Source organism: Stenella coeruleoalba (assembly GCF_951394435.1).
Source record: "Stenella coeruleoalba genome assembly, chromosome: 7".
In the NCBI taxonomy this organism is placed as follows: Eukaryota; Metazoa; Chordata; class Mammalia; order Artiodactyla; family Delphinidae; genus Stenella; species Stenella coeruleoalba.
The window spans coordinates 122,374,156-122,399,009 of record NC_137153.1 but is presented as its reverse complement, the minus strand read 5'-3'; the positions used below and the strand labels follow the sequence as shown (position 1 = coordinate 122,399,009).

The window sequence follows — 24,854 nt, the reverse complement described above, 5'->3', positions numbered from 1 at the left end:
TAAACCCCTGGGGCCCAAACCTGGTGCGTGAGTTCCACCCCAGGGCTGCAGCTACCGCTCAGGGCCACTTGCGTCTTATTCTTTACTTAGTTTTGATTTATTTTCTTGTATAATTCTAGACATATTTATATTCTATTTTCATCCCCAAACCGATACCTTACTGTTCTTTACTCTTAGAGCTTTGATCACCCTGCTTGCGGTCACCATCATGGTGAATTGCTCCTTGTGTGTCCTGTTGTTTTTCATTGTGAGCTCCCCTTAGTGCAGCTTTTTCCCTCTGGTGGCTGAGGGCCAGGTCCCCAGGGCCGTCCCCAGGACCACCCTCCTGAGCGCACGTGGAAATCCAAATCCAAAGGCCAGAGCTGGGTCCTTCTAGACCTTTCCTTTTCCCAAGCAAGGGGTGTGGTGCTGATGGAGACCCCGCCCCCTCCTCGGGCAATGCTGGACGGTGGCCCCCAGGCTCTGTGGGAACCGCAGCCCCCTGCTGGTGCCCTTCAGACCCCTGAGAGGTGTGTGTGGCCTTGCCTATCCATCCTGGAGGGTGACAGCTGTCCTCAGGGTCTGTTTGAGGCCATCTCAGGTGAGTTCCAACAGCCACAGCGAGGGCAGCCCCTTCCAGAGAGCCCTTGGGTGCGAGGGCTTCGGCCCCCTGAGCTCACACTTGACGCCTGCAGGTCCACCCTGGGCCGGACCCCAGCGGGTCCTCGGTCAAGGGAGCCGCAGTGACCTGAACCACTGGAGCGGGCAGGGCGTGGCGGGCTGGCCGTGCACAGGGCCCTGCTGGTCACGCAGAGGACGCCCGGCTGCTCTAGAGACGGTGGTGAGATGCATGTTGTCCCCCTGGACGTGGGTGTTGGGGACACACCTGTTCTTGTCTCTGTCTTGCAGCTCTTACGTGTCCCCCAGAGCTTCCCAGCACAGGAGGTAGAAAAGTAAACAAAAGGCATTTTTCAGTTGGGGTTTTTTCCTTTTTTCCGTCTCCTGTTGCTTGCTGGGCCCTGCTGACCTGTCACCGTCTCTGAAGGGCCAGCGCCATGTCCCATGCGTGCCACGCGGGTGGTCAGGGCACAGAGGAGCTCCGCCCAGGGTCTGGCCTGGGGAGCAATCCCCAGCCTTTGCAGGACCATTGGCCTGGACGGTCCCTGTGCCCGGCCTGGGTGCAGCGGACCAGGAAGGTGTGGGCGGCTCCGTGCGGGTGGGGGAGGCCGGCAGGAGGACTCAACACAGCGAGGCCTTGTGTCTCCACAGCTCCGGGAGGAAGCCCAGAGGGGATTCGCCGCCCTGGAGGACCCGCTCGCCGCCCTCCTGGACATGCTGGACAGCAGCCGGGGCTGGCGGGGGAAGGGCCCCTCCCTGGAGGCCTGGGTCACCCGTGAGCTGAAGCGCTGCTTGCAGGCACAGCTGTGCCCGGGGCCGGCCCGGGTGAGCCCTGCCCGCGGCCCACAGCCTGCCCCTTCCCAGCCCGTCCCGGCCTCGGCACGGGCTTCCCACGCGCACCTGGCCGGGCCCCTGCGGCCTGTGGAGGTCGCCCACGGTGGTCGGGGGCTCTCGGCCTCCCGAGAGCCACACGCCGGGCCGACCTCGGCTCCCTTGCCTGTGCCCCTGCCAGCCAGCCCCTGCTCACCCACAGCGTCCACCCACTGGCTCTGGGCTGCCAGGTGCTGGCCGCACTGGGCCTGCCCAAGCACCAACCCCCCACCCGCATCAGGCCCCGCGACTCCGGTTGCCGCCTCCACTGAAGCTGGGTCTGGGGCCTCCAGGGCAGCCCAGGGCTGAAGCAGCTGCAGGCCCGTGCGGTCAAGCTTCTCGCCGAGAGCCCCCCCGGCCTCATAGAGCCACTGGTCAGCATCTTCCAGCTGCAGGACGCAGACCGGAGCCCCCTGCTGGCTCAAGTCCACCGGCTGCACCAGGAGGGCAAGTTCAAAGAAGTGAGTGAGACCCTCCCTGTGGCTCTGGGCCTCTCGTCCACGGGCTGGGCCTCCACGTGGGTCAGCGGGGTGGGCAGGAGCCAGGCTGGGGCTCGAGGCGCCGAGCCCAGAAGTGTCCCCTCTGCCCTCCAGCGTGGGGGGCCTTGCAGGGGGCCTCATGTCTGGTGTGCAGGCTTTTGGGGACCAGCTGCTCTGGGGACCATGTCAGGTTCGTGCCTGGTGTGGCGGCCCTGGGAGCCCCTCGCGCTGACCGACTGAGAAAGAGGCTGGGTACAGCCCCCCACACCCTGCCTGGTCTGCACCACGCTCAGGGCCCTTCCTCCCCAGGTGCCCGCCGGCCTCTCCCCCTGGGTCAGCAGCGTGGGGACGCCCAGCTCTGGCCCAGAAGCCCGCGTGGCTGCGGCCCAGCTCCCTTTGTTAACTCCCAGAATTGCTCTCCGGGGGGCTGAGAAGTGCGGGTGTGGGAGAAGCTAGCCGCAGTCTCTGTGCCCCGGGCCCAGATCAGACCCGGGGCCCGCTTCTGTCTTCTCCTGCCCCTGCCCAGACTCACCCAAAGGTCACTTGGTCCTGTGCTGGCCTGGGGGCAGGGGAGCCGAGGCCCCTTGGGGCCCAGCTGCTGCTCCATGAGGACAGACCCTCCCTGCGTGGGGGGCCCTGAAGCCACGACCACGCCAGGCCGGGGGACTGGCCACTGTGCTCTAGTCCTGGTCGGTAACAGAGCACGTGGCCGGGCATCTGTAGGCTGCGCTCGGCCTCCCGGACCTGTCGTGCGGCCCTGCCCCAGAGCCGGGGGCCACGCTCTGGGTGGTGCCCACCCCTGCCTGTTTGCTGGGTCCCTCGGACTGGGTCGGGCCAGTGGTGGTGACCCTGTGAGGGTCTGCGTCCCGAGGGCCCTGCTGGCTCCCACCCCAGGGACCGGCCCCGGCACACCTGTGGTTTTCAGAAGATCGGTTGTGGGGCAACGTGCCGGCTTGGGGCGCAGATTCTCAGCCACGTCAGGAGTCCCCAGCGTGTGAGACGCATGTGGGTTGGGGGCCGCCCGAGGGGGAGGGCGTTTTGCTCCCTTGTCGTGGGCAGGGCTGGGCCAGGAGCGCAAACGTGGGGCTTAGTGGCTGCAGGTCTCTGGGTGGGAACTGGGGGCTTTTGGAAGCTCGGTGGGTTTGCTGAGTGTCCTTCGTGAGCAGCAGCGGTCCTCGTTGAAGCCCGGAAGGTTCTGAGATGCAGCGGGAGCTCTGGGGTCCTGGCCCAGTGTTCACCGCGGATGACCCGTCTGCGGCTGAGGTCGGGAGCGGCGGGGCCCACGGGTGAGCAGCAAGGGGGCGCTGTCAGCGAAGCTCTGAGCTGTGCTGCAGGCGCAGGGGGCCCTGGGCTCCGCGCACCCCGAGATGCGAGACACGCGATGCCCTTGCAGGGCAGGGGAGGTGGGGCAGCCCCGGCGCCCGGCTCAAAGGTGCCCTCTCCCTGGGTGGTGAGTCCAGCACCCAGGGCCCAGAGGCTCCCTCCGGGCTCACCTCCCCCGCTGCCTCGTGGGGCCCAAAGTTTCTGGCGCCAGGGTGCCAACAGGCGTGGGGTGCGGCCGGCACCCAGGCGGGTCCCAGGCCCACCCCACACGGGGCCTCTTCCCGGTGAGGAGGCCCGTCGGGACGGAGGTGTGCGGCCCAGGCCCAGGTGGAGGCTGTGCTGCGCGGCCACGATGGCGGCGCAGGGGCCGGGCGCCCGGCTGCTCGGGGCTCGGCCGGGGCTGAACGGGCGCCGAGGCAGAAGGCGGGCTGGTGTGTCGCGTCTCCTGTTACGCTCAGGCCTTTCAAAGAGCGTCTGGGCGGCCGAATGCGCCTCCCTTGCGCTCTGAGGCAAGACTTGCACACAAAGGGGGCTCTTGTCCCGCACAGGCCCCTCGTGCGAAGAAAGGCCATTGTCCCCGAGCGGGGCGGCCCGGCAGGCAGTGCACGCTCCAGTGCCCACCGCCGCGCCGCCGAGGGGCCGCCTTCAGGCCTGTCCGCTCGGATTAGCGGGGACTCACGACTTAATGCGCTGCGATATTTCATGTCGAGGGCGGCGGCCGGCCCCAGCCGCGTGAATGCCTGCTTTTGTCTGCTGCATTATTTTATTTACATTTTTTAAACAGCTTATCAAGGTAAAAAGATAGCTTTGCTTTAAAAAAAAAAAAAGCCCCTTGGCTCCAGGCCCGCGCTGAGCCGCCGCGGACGGAAGGCCCGTTCCGGGGCCCGGCCGCCGGGTCTGGGCACCTGCCCAGCCCCCCTGTTGGCCGAGCGGGCAGTCGGGCGTCCGTGCAGGGCTCTTCCCGCTGTCACCGCCCCAGCCCCTCTGGTCTTTTTAGTTACTTTCCCCCAAAGCGGCAGCTCTGGGGTCCGTCTGGTCAGAGGTCCCTGCAGCCCCACCCTGACCCGGCTGCAGGGCAGCCCTCTTCTCGGTGGCTGGCTCTCAGCCTCCTGGGCGGAGGTCAGGGAGGCCCGCAAGGTGCCAGGTGGGCCCAGCCCTGGGCAGTGTCCATCTGCAGGTCCCGGCCACTGCCCTCCTCCCATTGGGCCTGCTCCCCGGCCTGGGTCTGGAGCCAGTTGCAGGCACCTGGGCCAGCGGGCGATCTTCCTGCATCCGCGGGGCCCCCCACGTGGCCACGTGACCGGTGGTAAGCCGTGGGCAGCCTGGCCTGCTGGCCCCTCAGCAGAAGCTCAGACTGAGAAGTGACCAGAATCCAGTTCTCAGCCAGGCCCAATAGATCCAAGGTGGAGTCCAGGCCGGGGGCTTCCTAGAGGAGGTTCTGCTGCCAGGTAACCGTGGCCGCCCCCGATGGAGTTAGGGCGCCCTCCCGTGGCCGGGTGAGGCCAAACGGTCCCCCTCCTCGTCTTGTGCCCCCCAGCCTCCAGGCTACGGAGCTCCCCAGGGCTGCGGGGGCAGGACAAGGGCACTTCCCAGACTGTCCCTGGGGGTGTCCATGGCCTTCCAGCCCTGGATGCTCTGGCCACACCCCTCAGCGTCCACGCAGGCTGCCTGGCCAAAAGAGGGCAGCCTGGGTGCACAGAGGCTCCAGCCTGGCCTGGATAGAGGCTGGCTGCCCTGGAGGAAGCAGGCAGAGAGAAGGGGACCCAAAGCCTCTGACAGTGTCGTCCTGTGGCCAGGGCTGTGCACCCCTCACGGGGAGGGGGACGGGGGGGGGGCCTGTTGAGGAGCTGGATCCTCAGACGATGGAGGCCAACAGCCCAGCAGAGTGGTGAGAAGCAAGGGGCTCACCTCGCTGCCCCCTCCCCTCCCCACTCCCAGGTCACTGCCCAGGGCCTGATCTGGGGGGTAGGAGGGTCCCAGGCCCCCAGTCGTCCCTCCCACGGCCCCTTCTCCAACCGTGGCATGGCCCGACCAAGCCCAGGTCCAGATGTTGGCCCTTCAGTAGCCTGGAAGCCAGGCAAGGGTCCAGCAGATGCAGGACACTGGGGACGGGGTTCTGACCACCCCAGGTTCTGAATAAAGTGTGTGAGGCCGCCAGTGTGGGCACTCTGGCCTTCTTGGATGAGGGTCCGGATCTCCCTCAACTTCTCGGGGGTTTCCCGTCCAGAAGAGGTCGGTGCCATCCTGTGAGGCTGGAGTGGTGCCCAGGAAGGCCCCCACGTGGTGGCACCTGCGCCCTGCCCGCAGCCCTGGGCCCCTCCCCCAAGCCCTGCACCCTCTCCTCAACCCTGGCTCCTTCCCTGGCCCCGCCCCAGCCCCTCCCCCATTTCTGCTTTATCCCCCTCGCCCAAGCCCTGCACCCCCCTTCCCCTGGCCCTGGGCCCCCTGGGGCCTGGCCGAGGCTGAGCTCCTGGACACCGGCCAGGCCGCGGGGCGCCGGGTCAGTGCCGCGCAGGGAGAGGCCCCCCAGCCCCGCGCCCCCGCCGCGCGGTCCAGGCCTCCACCGGAGCAGCCTTTCCCAGGCCGCTATTTTGGGCCTTCTGTGAGCTGCAGGGGGCGGGGCCGGGCTGCCCGGCTAGTTATTTTTGCTCATAATGGGAGCACGACGTATGGAAATTATTAATAGCAGAGCGGCCTGTGCTACGTGCGGGCGCCCAGGGCCGCGCCGTTTCCTCTGCTGAGTCGGGGGAGGGTCATGCGCCCCGTGTAGGGCAGGCCGCCCAGCGTGCCCACTGCCCCATATGAGGGGCTGCCTGGGGGTGGGGGGATTCAGAGCCTCTTGCTCTGTGGCTCCTGGGGCAGCTCTCTGCATGCCCCCAATGCACGACCGCGCCGGTCCCGCTGCCATGGACCTGGAGCGAGCCTGCCCCATCCGACGACTCCTAGTCACTGGGGCGCGTGGTGTGGCTTGTGGAAAGGGTTCAGAGGCCTGAAGGAGCCCCGCGTGTCAGGGCCGCCGCAGTCCCTCGGGCCTCCCGGGCGCACAGAGTGCCCTCGCTGTGGGCCCTGTGAATGGTGGGAGGGGATGCTCCCGGGAGGAGTGGGGCAGCAAGAGCAGACGTGGGGAGAGCGGTGTGCACCGTGTCCAGGCCCCATGGCTAGGTGATGGGGGCTTCTGTCCCTCCCTCTGCGTCCTCCACCCTCTCGTCAGCAAGCCAGGACCCAGGCCACCTGGCTCAGCTCGCACTTTGCGGCCCCGACCAGGCCGCACCCCAGTCTGGAGGGCACAGGGGTCGTTCCACCCACCCCACCGCGTGCGGGGCCTGGCTCAGCACAGGGGGGCTTGTAGGCTGGAGCACTGCCTGGTTTCCGGCCCTGTGGCTGTGCCTGCAGCGACTGGGCAGTGACGGGGTGGGAGTGGGGGCTGCAGAAGGGCGGGAGCCCCCACCTGTGGCACCGCCTGTCCCCCAGGCCCAGTGTCATCCGGTCCCTCTGTTTCCCAGGCCATCGTGCTGGGCGCAAAGCTGCGGCTGCAGGCAGATCTTGATGTTGAGAAGGTAAGGGTCATTCTCATGCAAACTGCGTAGCTTCCAGCTCCAGGGCTCCAGAAATGTGGTGTAGGGAGGGTCCCTCCCACTGAGCCCTGAGCCTTGCTCCCCACACGGCTGGGGCCAGGGCGCTGGAGGGCAGGGGTCACATGTGACTACCTGCTCATGTGAGGAGGGTCCAGGACTAGGGGAAGGGAGGGGCCAGCAAGGGCCTGTGTGTGGCCAGCAGGCATGGTGTAACGTGCTCAGAAGGTGGCCGATCGCCAGGAGTTCACCAGGCATTCCTTCTCTGCTCTGGGGTGGCTGGAAGGGTTCTCAAGAATGGGGGCTCCCACAAGGACCGCCCACCTGGAGCCCTGGTTTGGCAGATGGGCCTCTGTCCAATCTGGGCTCCAGACAGCCTGCCCTATGTGACCACCTGGGGGAGGGGAAGGCAGGTGAGGAGGGGTCTTCCACAGGGGCCACTGGGAGGGGGCTTTGTCGAGAGCTGGTTCTTTCAAGGGGAGTGGCCCGTATGTCCCAGTGCCCAACACCACGGCCAGGGGCTCCCTCGGGGCCTCCCTGAGGGCTCAGGCAGCTTGGGGGTCTTGTGAGCTTGCGCCAGGCCACGTGCTGGTGCCGTCTTGCCCGTGATGGGCATTTCTGGGCCAGCAGGGCCATGGCCGGTAGTTGATCTCCATCCTGCCCACCCCACCCTGCTCGGTGAAGACAAGGGGACAATGGGGCCCCTCCAGGAGCCCCCTTGTGTCTTGGAGCCTCTCATCCTTCCCGATGGAGATGGGGTGACCACAGAGCCCCCCAGGGACGGGGCCCAGGGAGCGGCGGGGCTTGTGTGTGTGTGCAGGGGCAGAGCATGGGGCGCAGGCCGTGAGCCGGCCGTGGGGCTTCGCGAGGTCCTCAGACACTCGGTTGGGCCCCCAGGCTCCCCGGGGAGGCAGGTTGCGTGGACCAGCCTCCAGGCCGCTTGGTTCTGACGCTCTGGCCACTCCCTGCACTGGGCTGGAAGTGAGTCCGCGGTCTCGGGTGCAGTGGGGCTGCGGCCTGAAGGTGTGTCTCCCCGTAGATGTGCCTCCCCCTGCTCCTCCAGGACAAGGCAGACCTCGTGGAACGCTACGTGGATGGCTTTCCCGACCTCCAGCGGAGGCTGCTGGCCCTCATGGACTCCTGGTGCCAGCCCGGCTTTGACATCAGAGTCGTCGCCAGGTGAGCCCCACGGGGGCCCGGGGTGGGGTGGGGGCAGGGACTTGGCAGGGGCAGTAGGCACGTGGGAAAGTCACCCCATACCCCACACCACCTCTCCAGGTGAGCCCCGGCCAGGTGGGCAAGGGACCTGCTTCGGGAGCCAAGAGGTCGGGCTGGCAGCCGCCGGGTGAGAGAGTTTAATGCTCTGAGATGAGCACAAATAATTCTCCACAGGGACTCCTTCCTTACGCAGTCCTGCAAGTCATATCTCCTATCCATTCACTGGTTCCTTCGTTTCTTCCTTCACGTAATAAATGTTTGTGGAGCGCCTGCCGTGAACCCTGTCCCAGCAGTTACAGAGAAGAGGCAGCATGCCAACAGGGAGCCCACGTGTGTGCGTGTGCGTGTGACCCCAGGGCGTCCCCTGAGCATGGGCATCTGGAAGGAGAAGGGCTTCCTCCCACCTCCCTGGGGTGGCTGAGGGGAAGTGCACTGGGGCTGCCAAGGCTCCTTGGCCACCTGTCCCTCAGCAGGCAGCGGGGCTGGGCGCCCTGTCCGTGTGCCCTGCAGCCCGGACCCTCTCACTTGAGAGTCAGGCCTTGGGCTCTGGCGGCAGGCCTCTCTGGACCCTCCCCCCCTGGAGCTGGGTGTTTTCCTCGTCCCTAAAATGGGACTAATTCTGTCTCAAAGGGCTGTCGTGACTTCACACCCTACGAAGTGAACAAAGCAGCAGGCCAGGCACATGTAGTGTTGCTGCCATTGCTTTTATTATGCATTAAAAAGGAGAGAGAAATACAGGGGAGCAGCACGGACGGGGAAGAGGGGAGACACGCGGGTGGAGGGGGGGGGGGCCCGTGAGTTAGATCTAACGTGGATATTTCATGATTCTTTTAAATGTCCTCGTGCTATGCTCTGAAAGGGCTCAGAAGCGATGACATCCCCTAGCAGTGAGCACACCTAGCAACCAGATCTTGGTTTCTAGATACCATTCTCCACTAAAAGGAACAAAGGCTCCTTGGGGAGTAGGCTGAGAATGAAAACAATAAGAGAGCATAAAAGCATGGTAATAGAGCATAATACCTTGGAGTTTTAAAAATGCGTGAGTTGGGGCTTCCCTGGTGGCGCAGTGGTTGAGAATCCGCCTGCTAATGCAGGGGACACGGGTTCAAGCCCTGGTCTGGGGGAATCCCACATGCCGCGGAGCAACTGGGCCCGTGAGCCACAACTACTGAGCCTGCGCGTCTGGAGCCTGCGCTCCGCAATGGGAGGCCGCGACAGTGAGAGGCCCGCGCACCACGATGAAGAGCGGCCCCCGCTCGCCGCAACTGGAGAAAGCCCTCGCACAGAAACGAAGACCCAACACAGTCAAAAATAAATAAATTTATAAAAATGCATGAGTCTGTGGGACTTCCCTGGTGGCGCAGTGGTTAAGAATCCACCTGCCAATGCAGGGGACACGGGTTTGAGCCCTGGTCAGAGGAGATCCCACATGCCGCAGAGCAACTCAGCCCGTGCGCCACAACTACTGAGCCTGTGCTCCAGAGCCTGCGAGCCACAACTACTGAGCCCGTGTGCCACAACTACTGAAGCCCACATGCCTAGAGCTCCGTGCTGTGCAACAAGAGAAGCCCGTGCACCATAACGAAGAGTAGCCCCTGCTCACTGCAACTAAAGAAAGCCTGTGTGCAGCAACGAAGACCCAACGCAGCCATAAATAAATAAATAAATATTTTGAAAAATGCATGAGTCTGGAGTGATGCTCAAAGGCAGGGAGGAAAACTCTTTTACGGGGTATGTCAGCTAATAAATAGAAAGGAATGATAAAGTTAGAAATCACCATTTTGTAACTTCCAATAAAATAATTGATTTAGGCACAGATCATAAAGAGATGCTAAGAAAGAAAGAGATACATACAAATTACCCATATCAGGAATGAAAAGTAGAACGTCACTACAGACCTTACAGACTTTAAAATGGTAATAAATGTTGTTTACAACTTGATGCAAATCCATATAACAGTTTAGATGTAACAGACCAAATTCTTGCAAAACACAACTTACAAAACTGAAAAAATAGAAAATTTGAATAGTCCTATATCTATTAAATAAATTGCATCTGTAGTTTAAAACTTTACCACAAAGAAAACTATGGATTTAGATGGCTTCACTAGTGAATTCCTTCAAGTGTTTAAGGAAGAGATTGTACCAATCTTACACAAATTCTTCCAGAGAATGTAAAAAGAAAGAGCACATCCCAACTTTTTTTTCTTTTTTTTGGCTGCGTTGGGTCTTCGTTGCTGCGCGGGGGCTTTCTCTAGTTGCAGTGAGTGGGGGCTACTCTTCATTGCAGTGTGCAGGCTTCTCATTGCGGTGGCTTCTCTTATTGCAGAGCACAGGCTCTAGGCATGCGGGCTTCAGTAGTTGAGGCGCGTGGGCTCAGTGGTTGTGGCACATGGGCTCTAGGTGCGCAGGCTTCAGTGGTTGCGGCACGTGGGCTCAGTAGTTGCGGCTTGCGGGCTCTAGGGCGCAGGCTCAGTAGTTGTGGCACGCGGGCTTAGTTGCCCCGAGGCCTGTGGGATCTTCCCGGACCAGGGATGGGACACATGTCCCCTTCACTGGCAGGCGGATTCGTAACCGCTGGACCACCAGGGAAGTCCCCAACTTGTTTCATTCAGCTAGTTTAAGGCTTGATACCAAAACTCGAAAAAGACATTAGGAGAAAGGAAAATTAAAGTGCAGTGTATCTCATGAACATAGATGCAAAAATACTAAACAAAATATTAGCAATCAAATCAACTAATATATTAAAGAGTTAAGAAAATGAGAAGACAAGCTCCAAGTGCGAGAAAATATTAGCAAAGACACATCTGATAAAGGACTGTTATCCAAAACATAGAAAGTTACCTTAAAACTCAGCAGTAGGAAAACAAACAACCATGGGCTGCCCTGGTGGCGCAGTGGTTAAGAATCCGCCTGCCAATGCAAGGGACACAGGTTTGAGCCCTGGTCCGGGAAGAAGATCCCACGTGCTGCGGAGCAACTAAGCCCATGCACCACAACCACCGAGCCTGCGCTCTAGAGCCCGCGAGCCACAACTACTGAGCCCGTGAGCCACAACTACTGAAGTTGCACACGTAGAGCTTGCGCTCCACAACAAGAGAAACCACCCCAGTGAGCAGCCCGCGCACCGCAACAAAGAGTAGCCCCCATTCCCGGCAACTGGAGAAAGCCCGTGCGCAGTAACGAAGACCCAACGCAGACAAAAATAAATAAATTAAATAAATAAATTTTTTTAGAAAAGAAAGAAAACCAACAACCTGATTTTAAAAACGGACCAAAGATCCAGATACCTCAGCAGAGAAGATACACAAATGACAGATAAGCACATGAAAGGATGCTCTGCATCGTATGTCCTGGGGAAATGCAAACTAAAACAACGAGCTATCATGACACCCCTATTAGAATGGAGAGAATCCAGAACACTGACATCGCCAAATACTGGCGAGGATGTGAAGCAACAAGAACTCTCATCACTGCTGGTGGGAATACAAAGTGCTGCAGCCACTTTGAAGGACAGTCTAGTGCTTTCTTACAAAACTAAACACGTTCTTGCCATATGACCAAGCCATCGCGCCACTTGGTGTTTACCCAAAGACATTGAAAACCTCTGTCCACACAAAAACCTGCACTTGAGTGTTTATAGCAGCTCTATTTATAGTTGCCGAAACTTGGAAGGAACCAAGATGTCCTCCAGTAGTTGGATGGATAAGTAAACTGTGGTCCATCCAGACAATGGAATATTATTCAGAGCTAGAAAGACATGAGCCATCAAGCCGTGAAAAGACAGGGAGGAAACTTAGATGCAAATTACAAAGTGAGAGAAGCCAATCTGAAAAGGCTACTGCTGTGAGATTCCAGCTATATGACATTCTGGAAAAGGCCAAGCTATAGAGACAATAAAAGGATCAGGGATTATGGGGAGGGAGGAACGAATAGGAGAGCACCGAGGATTCTTAGGGCAATGAAACTACTCTGTATGTCACTGTAATCGTGGGTACCTAGGCATTTGTCAAAGCGCATAGAATGTGCGACACCAAGAGTGACCCCAAGGTAAACCATGGACTGTGTGTGGGTGAGGATGACGTGTCCAGGTGGGTTGATCACCGTGACAAGTGGACCATCTGGTGGGGATGCTGACAGTGTGTGTCACGGTCTGCTCAGCTTTGCTGTGAACCTAAAACTGCCCTAAAAAAAGTAAAATCGATGTTTTCAAAAGTTTATACACCATGATCTAGTGGGATTTATTTAAGGAACGTGAGGTTGGTAAAACATTTAAAAATCCATCGGCATTCACCCTGTCAACAGATTAGATAACAAAACTATGTAAGCATCTCAACGTATATAAAAATTATAAAATTCAAACCTTATTTATGATAAAAACTCTCAGCAAACTACAGATATAAGGAAACTTCCTTTATCGGATAAAGGATAGTACTGAAAATAAAAAGAAAACTACAGCAAGCATCATTTTTCTGAGTTTTCTTCAAGTATGATTACTATATAATGAACTCTGTTCGGAGTGTGTAAGTTTGTAACTTTTGATGTATGTACGTGTCCACGAAACCATCACCACAGTCCAGGTGCTGAGCACACCCCCCCACCCCCCGCCACCCCCTGAGGACCGCTGATCTGCCCTGTGTTACTGTAGATTCCTTTTCATTTTCTAGTACCTTATGCAAGCGGAGTTGCGTCGTCTGGCTTCTGTCCCCAGCACCATCATTCTGAGATTCATCCACGTTATTTCATTTCTTAGCGCTGAGTGGTGTTGCCGCGTGTAGCTGCGCCGCTTTGCTTGTCCATTCACTCATCGATGGGTATCTGGGTGTTCCCAGGTTTGGTCTGTTACACACACCGCTGCTGCGAACGTTCGTGCCCAAGGCTTTGCGTGGACGTGTGTCTTCATTTCTCTTGGGTGAACACCCTGGAGTGTGATGCCTGGGCCATGTGATGCGTGTGGATTAATTTTTTGAGAAACCGTCAAACTGTTTTCCAGGGCGGCTGCACGTTTCCCATTCCCTCCAGCAGCAGGCGAGAATCGCCAGCCCCACATCCTCGCTGGCCCACGGCCTGGTCAGCCTGTAACGTCCGCGGTTCTAATGGGCGTGGAGTGGTATCTTTTTGTGCTTTTGATCTGCAGTCCCTAATGACTAAGGATGTAAAGTGTATTTTCATTTGCTTATTTGCCATCTGTGTGTCTTCTTTGGTGAATTAGCTGCTCCGTCTTTTACACTTTATTAAAAAAAAAAATTTTATTTATTTAATTTGGTTGCACCGGTCTTATTTGTGGCAGGCGGGCTCCTTAGTTGTGGCATGCAAACTCTTAGTTGCGGCATGCATGTGGGATCTAGTTCCCTGACCAGGAATCGAACCCAGGCCCCCTGCATTGGGAGCTCGCAGTTTAACCACTGCACCACCAGGGAAGTCCCTACACACTTTTTAATTAGGTTGACTGTTTTCATTACTGAGTTTTGAGAGATTTAGAAATATAATCTGGGCTAAAGGCCCTTAACAGACATATTATTTGCAGACGTTTCACCCTGTGGTGCATCTTCTCATTCTTTTAATGATCTTTCAAAGAACAAAAGTTCTTAGTTTGTTGAAGTCCAGTTTATAAATTAAAAACATTTTTGCATCATGCTTTTGGTATCATGGCTAAGAAATCTTTGCCTAACTCTAGGGCACAAACATTTTCTCCTGTTTACTTCTAGAAGTTTTATAATTTTAGGTTTTACATTTCAATCTATGGCCCATTTTTGGAGAATTTTCATATGGGGTGCTAGGTGTGGATTGAAGTTCTTTTTTTTTTTTTTAACAGCTGATGTCTAATTGTTCCAGCAGCATTTGTTGTAAAAGACTGTCCTTTCCCACAGAGTTGACTTTGTGCCTCTGTCAGGTGTCCATATATGTGTGGGTCTCTCTGTCCTCTTCTGCTCTGTCTGTGGCACGTGTTCTGACCGCCGTAGCCTCACAGCAAGTCCTGAGTCAGACAGGGTTAGCCCTCCAATGCTGTTCTTCTATGTCAAAGTTGTTTTTAATTATTCTGGGCCCTTTGCACTTGTATACGAATTTTAGAATCAGTTTGACGATTTCTATCCCCCAGAAAAGCCCCCTGAGCAGGGGAACACAGCCAGGGCTCTGAGACCTCTGGCCAGCCTATCTGGAGCTTAGAGGAAGCAGAAAATCACTTAAAAACAAACACGAAAGCTGTAGGCCTTTAGAGAGTTTCTGTGTCTGAAATAAACACCAGAGCTATACAGAGGGCGCCTTTGGAATACAGAACAGACTTGTCAGTTAAAAACGTGATGGCAGAATGAAAGTCTCAATAAAAGGTTTGGAAGATAAACTTGAAGATATCTTCCCAACGTCATAAAAAATAAATGAACAAAGGAGGAAAAGCAGAGGAAAGGTTTTTTTTTTTTTAATGGCAGATTCTGTCAAGAAGACCCAACGTCCAAATAATGGGAATTCCAGAAAGAAAGAAGGGAAAACATGGAGGAGTTCACTCCAGACCCAGTCCTGGGTGGATGGAGAGAGACCCACACTGAGGACCAGGACCCTAAACCCTCAGAAAGAGCAGGAGTCAGACCGGTTCCAGGAGCAGTGCCGGCGCAGGCTTCAGCCCAGCCAGACGCAGTCCAGTGTGAGGCCTAGGGCACCGTCTCCAGGTCCACGCCTTGCCCCTGGGAGGCGCCTGCAGAGCCGCTTTGCCCTGGCCTAGGGACAGGAGAGGTGCAGGGCCACCAGGACGGTGATGGACAGGGCCTGGGAGCAGCCAGTGGCGGGGAGAGGGGCGCAGGGTGATGTGGGCTCTGTCCACAGGACAGGAGGCTAAGGAAGCAATCAGACCAGCAAGGATTAACCCGCAGAGAAGAGGAGGCTGTGGCTTAGCCGCCAGTCGTATTTGCACCATCGTGATATGGTAGAAGCTGCTTGTGCCCAATTAACTGGAACCGTGGGTGCTGTTGTTTGGGGAGAGGAGCCTTCTGTGGTGAGACATCGTACAAAACACCTAAAACTGAATCATCGAGAGGCCACAATACAAAGTGGTTCTTGGAAACATGGGGCGAATGTAGACCACCTCAAAACTGTCGTGCGGGTGACTGGCGGCAGGAGGGCCGTGCTGACGTGCTGCCTTTCTCTGAGCCTTGGAAGAAGACTTGGCTTTTGAACTGTGCACGTGTATGACATTGATGAAAGGTAGAATCTTGAGATGCGTTAATCGAGAGAAAGCGTTGCTGGGCACGAGCCGTGTCTCTCTCCTGCAGAAGGTACCCGCAGACGACCTTGAGGCTGGAGAGGCTGAGCCCCAGAGCGCTGGGTCGGCAGGTCCTGCGGCTGCTGGAGCAGCATGGCCTGGACCCTGGTGAGTGGGGCCCCCACGGCCTGCGCTGGGGCGGGTGCCAGGCTGGTGCCGCCAGGGGTTCAGGCGGACCGGGGTCTACCGACCCCCAGCTCCCTTCCCGTCTCCTCCCTGCTTCCCCTCAGCATCTGCCCACCTGGGGTGCCCCTGGGAGTCTGGGCCCCGTGGGTGAGGACCACCGAGGCCGCACCCACACCGTGCCCCCTGCCCCCTCCCCCTTGGTGCTCACGGGCACCCTCTCAGGGGAGCAGTCTTACTGACAGTGTTTTGTAGCTTCCCTGTGTGAGACTGTGGAAATCCTTCTCACTTCCTGGCCCGTGAGTGTTGATCGGGAACGGATGTGGAATTCTAACACATACTCTTCGTGCACCTGTTGGGCTGATGCTATGCTTTTCCCCTTTGGTCTGTCTGTGGGGTGGATTAGGTTGACTGACGATATAACGTTAAATGAATCTTGGATCCCTGCCATGGCCCCGTCTCTGCCGGGTTGTGTTGCCACTTACGTAGACTGCTAGGTCTCGTTTGCCAACTGAAGCTGGATTCAGACTTCGCCTTCCTGAAATGTCTGCTTCTGGCTTTGTGTACGAGGTTAAGCTGGCCTCTGAACACGCAGTGGATGATGGCCTGTCCTTTCTTTTCACTGAGGGTGTTTGTCTAAGATTGGAATTCTTTCTCCCTGAGAAGTTGAGGGGAAATGGCCTGTGAACCTGGATTGCTTTTCATTGTGGAGACATGACTATTGATTCGTCACTGTGGGTTTTTTTTCGGGGAGTTTGTCGATTTCACTTATGGTTCCAAAGGTACTGTCATAAGGTATTCCTAAGACTCCTTCTTTTTTATGGCTGAGTAATGTTCCATTTTATATTTACACCTCAGCTTCTTTGTCCACTCATCTGTCGATGACACTCATGTGGTTTCTGTGTCCAGGCTGTTGTGGATAATGCTGCAGTGAATGTAGGGGTGCAGGTATCTCTTTGAGAGCGTGATTTCATAGACTCTGAATACCTACGCAGAAGTGGAATTGCTGGATCGTATGGTAGTTCCAGTTTTAATTTTTTGAGGAACCTCCACAGTGTTTTCCAGAGTGGCTGTAATGATTTACGTTCCCACCAACAATGTCCTAAGGTTCCCTTTTCTCCACATCCTCGCCAGCATTTGTTATTTGTTGGTTTTTGGATGACGGCCATTCTGACAGGTGTGAGGTGATGTCTCATTGTGGTTTTGATTTGCATTTCCCTGATTAGTGATGTTGAGCATCTTTTCATGTGCCTGTTGGCCATCTGTGTGTCTTCTTTGGGAAAACATCTCTTCAGTTCCCCTGCCTATTTTTTTTTTTTTTTTTGCGGTACGCGGGCCTCTCACTGTTGTGGCCTCTCCCGTTGCGGAGCACAGGCTCCGGACGCGCAGGCTCAGCGGCCATGGCTCACGGGCCCAGCCGCTCCGCGGCATGTGGGATCCTCCCAGACCGGGGCACGAACCTGTGTCCCCTGCATCGGCAGGCGGACTCTCAACCACTGCCACCAGGGAAGCCCTCCCCTGCCTACTTTTTAATTCAGATTATTTGGGGGTGTTTGCTACTAAGTTTTATGAGTTATTTATATATTTTGGATATTAACCCCTTATCTGTGCGTGGTTTGGAAACATCTTCTCCCACTCCGAAGGTTGCCCTTTCGTTTTGTTGATTGTTCCCTTGCTGTGCAGGTTTTGTTTGATGTCGCACATATGTTGATTTTTGCTTTCATTGCCCTGCTTTTGGTTTTTTGATCCTGTCTGTTGTATGCCCTGCTCATCCCACTAAACTGAATCTTTCCCTTCTTTCTTCTTGAATATATTCCCCAAGTTTCAATATGTATTATTTTTATTATTGTCCAGCTCAAGACACTTTAAATTTCTATTATAATTTTTTTTTTTTTTTTACCCATGAACTAACTAGAAGTATGTTTCATTGCTTCTTTTGTTTGTGTTCTTGGTTGTGCTGGCTCCTTAGTTGCTGCATATGGGCTCCTTAGTTGAGGCTCGAGAGCTCCTTAGTTGCGGCATGGCAGACTCCTTAGTTGTGGCATGCAAACTCTTAGTTGTGGCGGGCATGTGGGATCTAGTTCCCTGACCAGAGATCGAACCCAGGCCCCCTGCATTGGGGGTGAGGAGTCTTAACCACTGCACCACCGGGGAAGTCCCTAGAAGTGTGTTTTTAATTTCCAAGCTATGACATTTTTGGTTATCTTTCTGGTATGGTCTGTTAATCTCATTGTGATCAGGGACCATGCTTGGTATGATGTCAGTCCTTTGACTGGGTTGAAATGTGTTGTTGGGAAGAGATCTAACTTCTCCCCTCTGAAAGTAATGTCTCTTTTTCTCTGGATACCTTTAGACCCTTCTCTTTGTCTTTGGTGTTCTGCAGTTTCACTGTGAGGAGCCTAGTTACAGATTTCTTTTTATTTGTCTTGCTTGGGATTTATTGGGCTTTTGAATCTGTGGATCGGTGTCTTCAATCTGCTCTGGAATCTTTTCGGTCATTACCTCTTTCGGATGTTGTCTCCTTCCCCTGTCTTCCCTCTGTTCTCTTCCTGGGACTCTGAATGTATATTGAGTCCCCATATCTTCCATGTATTTTACCTTTCTTACATACTTTTCATCCCTTTTCTTCCGTGTTGTCTAATCCTGGTAACTGCTTCTGCTGTCTTTTTCACTTTGCTAGTTCTCTCTTCATCTGTATCCAACGTACTATGAAATCCATCCACTATTTCTATTTCGATTGTTATGTTTTCAGCCCTAGAATTTATAGTTTGGTTCTTTTTCAGATCTGCTGTTTCCCTTTGTATGCCTTCCCATTGCCTGAAGACATTTCTGATTTTGTTTCTTCTGTCTCTGAGTACCGTGCTCCTGGCTGTGTTATGGTCTGTAGCTAAACTTCAGCACTGTCTCTGGTCCTGGTCTGGTTTGTCTGCCTTGCTTACTTGCAGGCTAACTTTGCGCCTGTCAACCATGAGAAATCATCTGATGAAGCTGCCTGCCTCCAGAAAGGAATTTAGATATTTATTTATTTTTGGCTGCGTTGGGTCTTCGTTGTTGCGCGCAGACTTTCTCTAGTTGCAGCGAGCCGGGGCTACTCTTCATTGCAGTGCGTGGGCTTCTTGTGGTGGCTTCTCTTGTTGCAGAGCACGGGGCTCTAGGTGCACGGGCTTCAGTAGTTGTGGTGCGCGGGCTACGGTAGTTGTGGCACACAGGCTCTAGAGCGCAGGCTCAGTAGTTGTGGCACATGGGCTCAGTAGTTGTGGTGCGCAGACTCAGTAGTTGTGGCACACGGGCTTAGTTGCTCTGCAGCATGTGGGATCTTCCCGGATCAGGGCTTGAACCCGCGTCCCCTGCATCGGCAGGCGGATTCTTAACCACTGCGCCACCAGGGACATCCCCACTGACAGGTTTTGATTCAGCCCCTCTGGAGGCACCACGTGCACAGAAGGGAGAAGCAGGAGGGGTGGGACCACCCAGGCCAGCGGCGCAGGTGCATCAGGGCCCTGGGAGCCAGGGCCACGGGCTGCACTGGCGGTGGGGGCGGGGGGTTGGCACTGCACCCGAGACACAGGAGCCCACCTCAGAGGCCTGGCTGGGCAGGAAGGAGCCAGCCCCCCTCAGGCTGCTGATTAAAACCCAGAGGGTGAGTTCTAGACTCAGGAGCTCTGAGGAAGGTCCCAGCGACGCAGACCGCTGGGGGGTGCTGGGCTCTGAGGGGCCTGGAAGACTGGACTGCGTCCACCGCCCTGCAGTTGGGGACCTGGCCCTGAGCTGAAGCCAAGCGAGTGGGCTGGAGGGACCCCTGACCCAGGCACAGGGGCCTCCAGGCTCACCTGCACACCTGCCCTGGGCACCAGTCAGGGAGCTCTGGGAGCGTTGCCCCGTGGGAACACGAGGTGGGGACATCCAGGCCCCGGCTGCCAGGGCCTCCCGCAAGGCTGGTGGTGGTTGGTTGAGGCAGGGCCCCGCCCACCCAGGACCAGGACCAGAGCCTCGAGGGCCGGGGAGGGAGGTGGGCAGGAGGCCCACAGAGCCAGGCATGATGGGAGGGCTGTGGCGGGGGCAGCTCACCATCCAGCAGCCCTGGCACACCTTCCTTTGACTTCAGGGGCCACGTCATGGCCGTGGTGGGCCAGGCCTGGCGCCAGAGCAGCCTTTGGCGGCCTCAGGCTGGCCTTAGCTGCGTGCTTCCCAGGACAGGGCGTGCCCGCCTGGGGAGGGTCCATCCCACCCGACAGGTCTCAGCCGGCCCGAGGCTGGAGCAATTGAGTGCCCGGAGCCCGCGGGACAGGTGGGGCCTTCCCTGCTGATCGTGCGGAGGGCCAGGAGTGCGGACAGGAGGGCAGCGGCAGGTTCTTTCCGTGGGGCCTCGGCCGGCAGCCCTGCTGGGGAGATAGGTTCCACCAGGCCCCCTCCCGGGTATATGCGTTGCAAGGCCCCTTCTGTAGCCCCCCAGCTGGCTCCGGGGTCTGTCCCAGCCAGGAGGCCTCACGGTGGCAGGGCTGCCTCTTCTCAGTAGACCTGGCAGTTCCTAATTTCAGACAACACAGGCCAGCGTTTCCAACGTCCTAAAAACTGCCCCCCCAGAGGGAGGGGCACCAACGCCCCCCATGGTCCTCGCTGGGCATCCGCCATTGCGGCGTGGGCCTCCACGTGGACTGACCCCATGCCCTCCTTGGGAGGACAGAGTCAGACACGATGCAGGGTAGGGCCCGCTCACCCCTCAGCCCTGAGCTCCCCCAGCCCGCCCTCCCCAGGCCTGGGTCCCGGTGGAGGCCCCGGTGTCTGGGCAGAGTCAGCAGGGCACGTTTGGGTTGCGTTTCCAGTTGGCAGCGTCTGGCAGGTGGCTGGGCCTGACCCATCTGCACCTTTTCCTTTATGTTTGGGTTTGGATGAACCATCAGCGCAGACTGCGGCCTGAGGGCCTTCTGTCGATGCGATACTGTACCCACAGGATGTTGACAAAGTATCTCATTGGCAAAATGATGCACAGCATTGTAGAAATGTCAGGAAAGCTGGTGTCTGTCTGTCTCCATCCGAGCGAGACTTGCTTCTGCAGCAGCTTCGACACCTTTGTCTCTGTCCTGAGCGTCGCCTCCTGCCCTGAGTAACTTGTTCATCCGTCCCTCCCTCCCTGCTGCAGTCTCGTCCAGGCTCCCGAGCGGCCTGTGGGGCACGTCCGTGGATCTGGAGCCCTCTGGTCTTGCGTCCCTGCCTCGGCAGGAAGCGGGAGGGAAGGCTGAGGGGCAGCTGGCAGGACCCGGCCTCTGGGCAGCCCCGACCTCTGTGTGCTCGGACAGCGTCCTTGTAGCCAGGGTGCTCCCTGTGCTGGCTGTGCGGTCCTGGCTGGGGCGGCCGCGCCCCTCGAGAGCATGGGGTCCTGGCCAGGGTCCGGGGAAGGCCGGGCCCCCACTGGGAGGTGCGGGTGGGCAGGCTCTGTGGTCAGCATCCCCCCCGGACCACCAGGCTGCAAGGACAGCTGGCCCCAGGAGGGAGGAACAGCAGCGGGTGGTGGACAGCGGGTGGTGGACAGCGGGTGAGTGGACAGTGGATGGTGGACAGCGGGTGAGTGGACAGCAGGTGCCCTTCCCAGGCCCCCCTGGGCTCTGAACAGAATATGAAGGTGAGGCCAACAGGTGAGCATAGTTTGTGAACACATGAGCAAGACCACCCCTTCCTTGAGAAACTCACGTTCTGGGGGGGCCAGGAAGCAAAGGCACCAGCTGCCTGGAGACAAGGCAGGAAGACCCTGAGAGGTGGGCGTCCAGGAGACCCAAAGGGAGGATGGGCCCGGCAGGTGCGGGCGGAGGGCGCAAGGAGGGCTCTGGGGTGCTGCATGGGGGCGGGGCACCCTCCTTCAGGGCTGGGAGGGCCGCTCTGATGCAGGTGGAATGGAGGCTGCCCATGGGGTGGGGCGGGGGGGTGGGCAGAGGGGAAGGGGAAGACAGGCAGAGCCACACAAGCCCCGACCCCTGCCCCATCCCGTACTCACTCCGTCCCAGCCCTGCCCAGAGCCCGCCCTCTCTTTCAGACCTGTGTCCCAACGTCATCACCCAGCAGCGCCTGGCCGCCCTGCGGTATCTGTGCTACAAGAGGCTGGTAGAGGTGTGTGGACTGGGGCCCGGGGTGGAGAGGGGCTCCAAGCGAGGCCCGCTGCTGTGCTCCTGGGGCTGCCGCTAGAAAGGCTTGCGCTGGTGTCCACTTTTGCAGAGAAGCGTATCTCGGGAGAGCTGGGCCGAGCATGTGCAGGTGAGTTCAGAGGGTCCCAGTGTGCAAGGACCGCCCCCCCACCGTGGGGCAGGGTCGGAGCGGCCGGGGGTCCAGGATCCTCCTTCACCACTTGTGAACAGAGCTCTCAGGCGCTGGATGAGGAGAGGTTCACCGAGAGGAAATTCTAGACCATCCTCAGGCGCCCTGCTTGCCATGGCGCTGGGCCCCGAGGCCTGGTGAGACTGAAGACCCCGAGAAAGAGGCAGGCGCCCCTTGGGGTGATGTGGGGACACGGAGGGCCGGACTGCGACCCCATGACAGTGTCGTCCTGCAGCCTCTGTCCTCAGGCCAGAGCTGGAGTGGGGGTCATCGCAGGTATAGAGCTATCCCCAGCCCCAGGTGAATCGGCCTGGGAGAAGGGTGGGCTCTTGGGGGTCCCGGGTGCCGTGTGCACAGGAGCTCTGCAGTGGTCAGTGGAATGGGGGGGCCCCTCCCTCCTGAGCGCACGTGCAGGGCCTGGTGCCTGCGTGGCATCCAGTGGAGGGCAGTGCCGAGCCGCCCCCGGAGTGACCGGGCAGGGGTGGTGAGTCACCGGAGAGGAACGCGGACCCCCAGGCAAGGCCCGGAAGGCCGGTCCCTCCTGGGTGCCAAGGCCGAGCCGTCCGGAAGGGCAGCGGACATCCTGAAGAATGTGAGGGGCTTCCACGTATTGTCCACGTGGGAACCCGCGGCCTGCGGGAAACGGACGGCCTGAGGCTGCTGGGGACAGAGCCGTGTGGGGAGGTGGCCCCGCCTGCCGGCCAGCAGGGACTCCTCAGGAGGGTGGGGCCCACAGCGACCTGTGACCTCGCAGACACGGACACCCCACCCCCGTCGGGACCCTGTGGGCCACGTGGGCCTCTTGCGCCCACACCGGGCCTTGCCTCCCTGAGGGCACAGTGGGTGCAGGGTTGTTCCGTGGCCTCACCCTCCCCGGCACCGCGGCCGCCCAGGGGCAGGGGTGAGGAGGTGCAGAGGGGAGATGCTGGTGGTGAGGGCCGGGGCAGACCGTGCTCAGGGAGGCGGTGCGGGTCCCAGGCCCGGGAGCAGGCCGTTGAGCAGAGCCGCGGTGTTGGGCGGGGGCTCGTGCGTGCAGAGAAAGGCCGAGGCGGAGTGGGTAGCAAGACGGGCCGTGGGCTCAGGATGGCGACCCTTCCCTCTGACACGTCCAGGCCCCTCAGCACCTTGGCTCAAGCCAGCTCGGTCACCGTGGAGCCTCGGTCATGGGAACTGCTGGTCTTCAGAGGACAGCCACCTGCTTATGAAGGGCTCAGGGCGGGTCTGAGGAGGGGAGGTCAGGACGAGGTCTGAGTCGGGGTCAGGGCCGGGTCCGAGGGGTGGAGAGATCAGGGCTGGGTCTGGCGGGGCGGAGGGGTGTCCGAGGGGGGGATGCAGGGCCAGTCTGATGGGGGAGGTCAGGACGAAGGTCTGAGTCGGGGTCAGGGCCAGGTCTTAGGGGGAAGTTCAGGGCCGGGTCTGGCGGGGGTTGGGGTCTGAGGGGGGGATGCAGGGCCAGTCTGAGGGGCAGACCTGGGTCTGGGGGCTGCCTGGATGGGCCCGACCCCTTGGGGCAGACCAGGCGAGCAGCCCAAATCCCGTCCCCCAGGGCCTGGTCGGGCAGGACCAGTGGCTACAGGAGCAGCTGCTGCAGCTGCTGACATCTCACGACAACACGGCCCTGGTCGCCCAGTGTGCCCTGGACCTCTTGCTGCCCGAGGAGCGACTCCCGGCCTCGGTGGCCGCAGAGCTCCGCCAACTCAGGATCCAGGAGAGGTGAGCGTCCCCAGGCTCAGAGGCCCACAAGGAGGACGCCCTTGGGCCCCCGCCCTCGAAAGTGGCCATAGTCATACGTGCTGGTGGTTTGGGAATTAGAAGCGCGGGAGAGCCGAGCAGGGGCGCAGGCAGAATGCAGACACGCAGCAGGAGGCAGGCGGATCAGCCCCTTGGGTGCTAGCGAGACCCCATGGCCAGATCCCTCAGCCGGCCAGATACTCCCAGGGGCCTGAGGACCCGGCCGCCTGCAGTCTGCGAGGGCAGAGGCGTGGGGGGCAGACCGCGTAGACCCCAGCCCACGCGCGGGCCCTGAGCACTCCGCTGCCCCAGGGTCCAGGCCGGGCTGTGCTGTGGGGCGCCCTGGTGGGGGCGGTGCTGCAGCTCGGCTCCTCCCCAGGACGGCTGAGGCCCCTCCGGAGGACGGGAAGGACGATCACTACCAGCTGCCCATCCCCAGGGAGCACCTCCACTTCCTGGCCTCGTGGGAGGACCTGGCCAGGCACCAGGAGGAGCTCCTGCAGGTGGGTGCCTGACTCCCGCAGGCAGCGGCTTGGGGGGCTGCTCACCAAGGCCCCCTGGGGCTCTGTCCACACCGGGCGCTCTGGCTTAAGGACTCCGGGCCTGAGTCCTGAGCCCGGTGTGGACCTGAGCATCGGTGTGGCGCTCGACTCCTTGTGTGGGCACTCGCAGGGCCGGTCCAGCTCTCCCCACAGAGGCCGCCTCCCCTGGACATCAGCCCTCAGGCGGCCAGGCAGGTGGGCGTGTCCTCCTCCCGGTCTTCGGCTGTGCCGTTCACGCCAGCCCCTCTGTCTGCAGCCCGGCCAGGTGGTCGGCATGGACCTGGAGTGGAGGCCCTCGTTCGGAGCCGGGGGCCGGCCCCGGGCGTCGCTCATGCAGGTGGCCGTGGAGGGCCGCGTGTTCCTGCTGGACCTGCCCCGGCTCTCAAGTCCAGCAGGAGGGCAGGCGGCCCAGGCCTTCTTCCGGCTGGTGTCCCGGCTGCTCGCGGACCCCTCCATCACCAAGCTGGGTGAGCGCAGCCCCCGGCCCCGCGCCGCAGCCCTGCCTGCCCAGGGGAGGGTGTCAGGGTGAGGCCAGGGCCCCTTCCTTGGGTGCCCATCACAGCGACGGCCCCCGCCCACAGGTTATGGGTTGGCGGGGGACCTGCGGAGCTTGGGTGCCTCCTGCCCGGCCCTGGCCCAGGCCGAGAAGCAGCTGCGGGGCAGCGTGGACCTGCTGCAGGTGCACAGGCAGGTCAGCGCTGGGGGGATGCTGGGGGTGGGGGGCTCCCTGCTGTGCTGAGCCGCCTGCACAGCGATACCGGGGCAGGGGTCTCACCTCAGGCTGGCGGGGTGTCTGCGGGCCGGGACTCGGCCTCGGGCTCTCTGTGCCTTCTGGGCTG

The 24,854-nt window shown here is 59.2% G+C and overlaps 1 protein-coding gene across 5 annotated transcripts in view; it reads left to right on the top strand.

Annotated features, from left to right (window-relative positions):
- Positions 1-24,854, top strand: part of EXD3 (exonuclease 3'-5' domain containing 3) — a 77,342-nt gene that overhangs the window by 24,835 nt on the left and 27,653 nt on the right. For 4 of the 5 annotated variants that reach the window (XR_013829176.1, XM_079927433.1, XM_079927435.1 and 1 more), the window contains exons 4-14: positions 1,249-1,422; positions 1,761-1,928; positions 6,773-6,826; positions 7,881-8,020; positions 15,324-15,421; positions 21,465-21,538; positions 21,644-21,682; positions 23,289-23,455; positions 23,853-23,976; positions 24,272-24,482; positions 24,597-24,706. Coding sequence is in view for 4 of the 5 variants with exons in the window: in XM_079927433.1 (XP_079783559.1) it covers positions 1,249-1,422; positions 1,761-1,928; positions 6,773-6,826; positions 7,881-8,020; positions 15,324-15,421; positions 21,465-21,538; positions 21,644-21,682; positions 23,289-23,455; positions 23,853-23,976; positions 24,272-24,482; positions 24,597-24,706 (1,359 nt within the window). In the remaining variant the exon portion in view is untranslated. The remainder of the gene's footprint in view (positions 1-1,248; positions 1,423-1,760; positions 1,929-6,772; positions 6,827-7,880; positions 8,021-15,323; positions 15,422-21,464; positions 21,539-21,643; positions 21,683-23,288; positions 23,456-23,852; positions 23,977-24,271; positions 24,483-24,596; positions 24,707-24,854) is intronic. The other variant, XM_079927434.1, reaches the window with a different exon arrangement.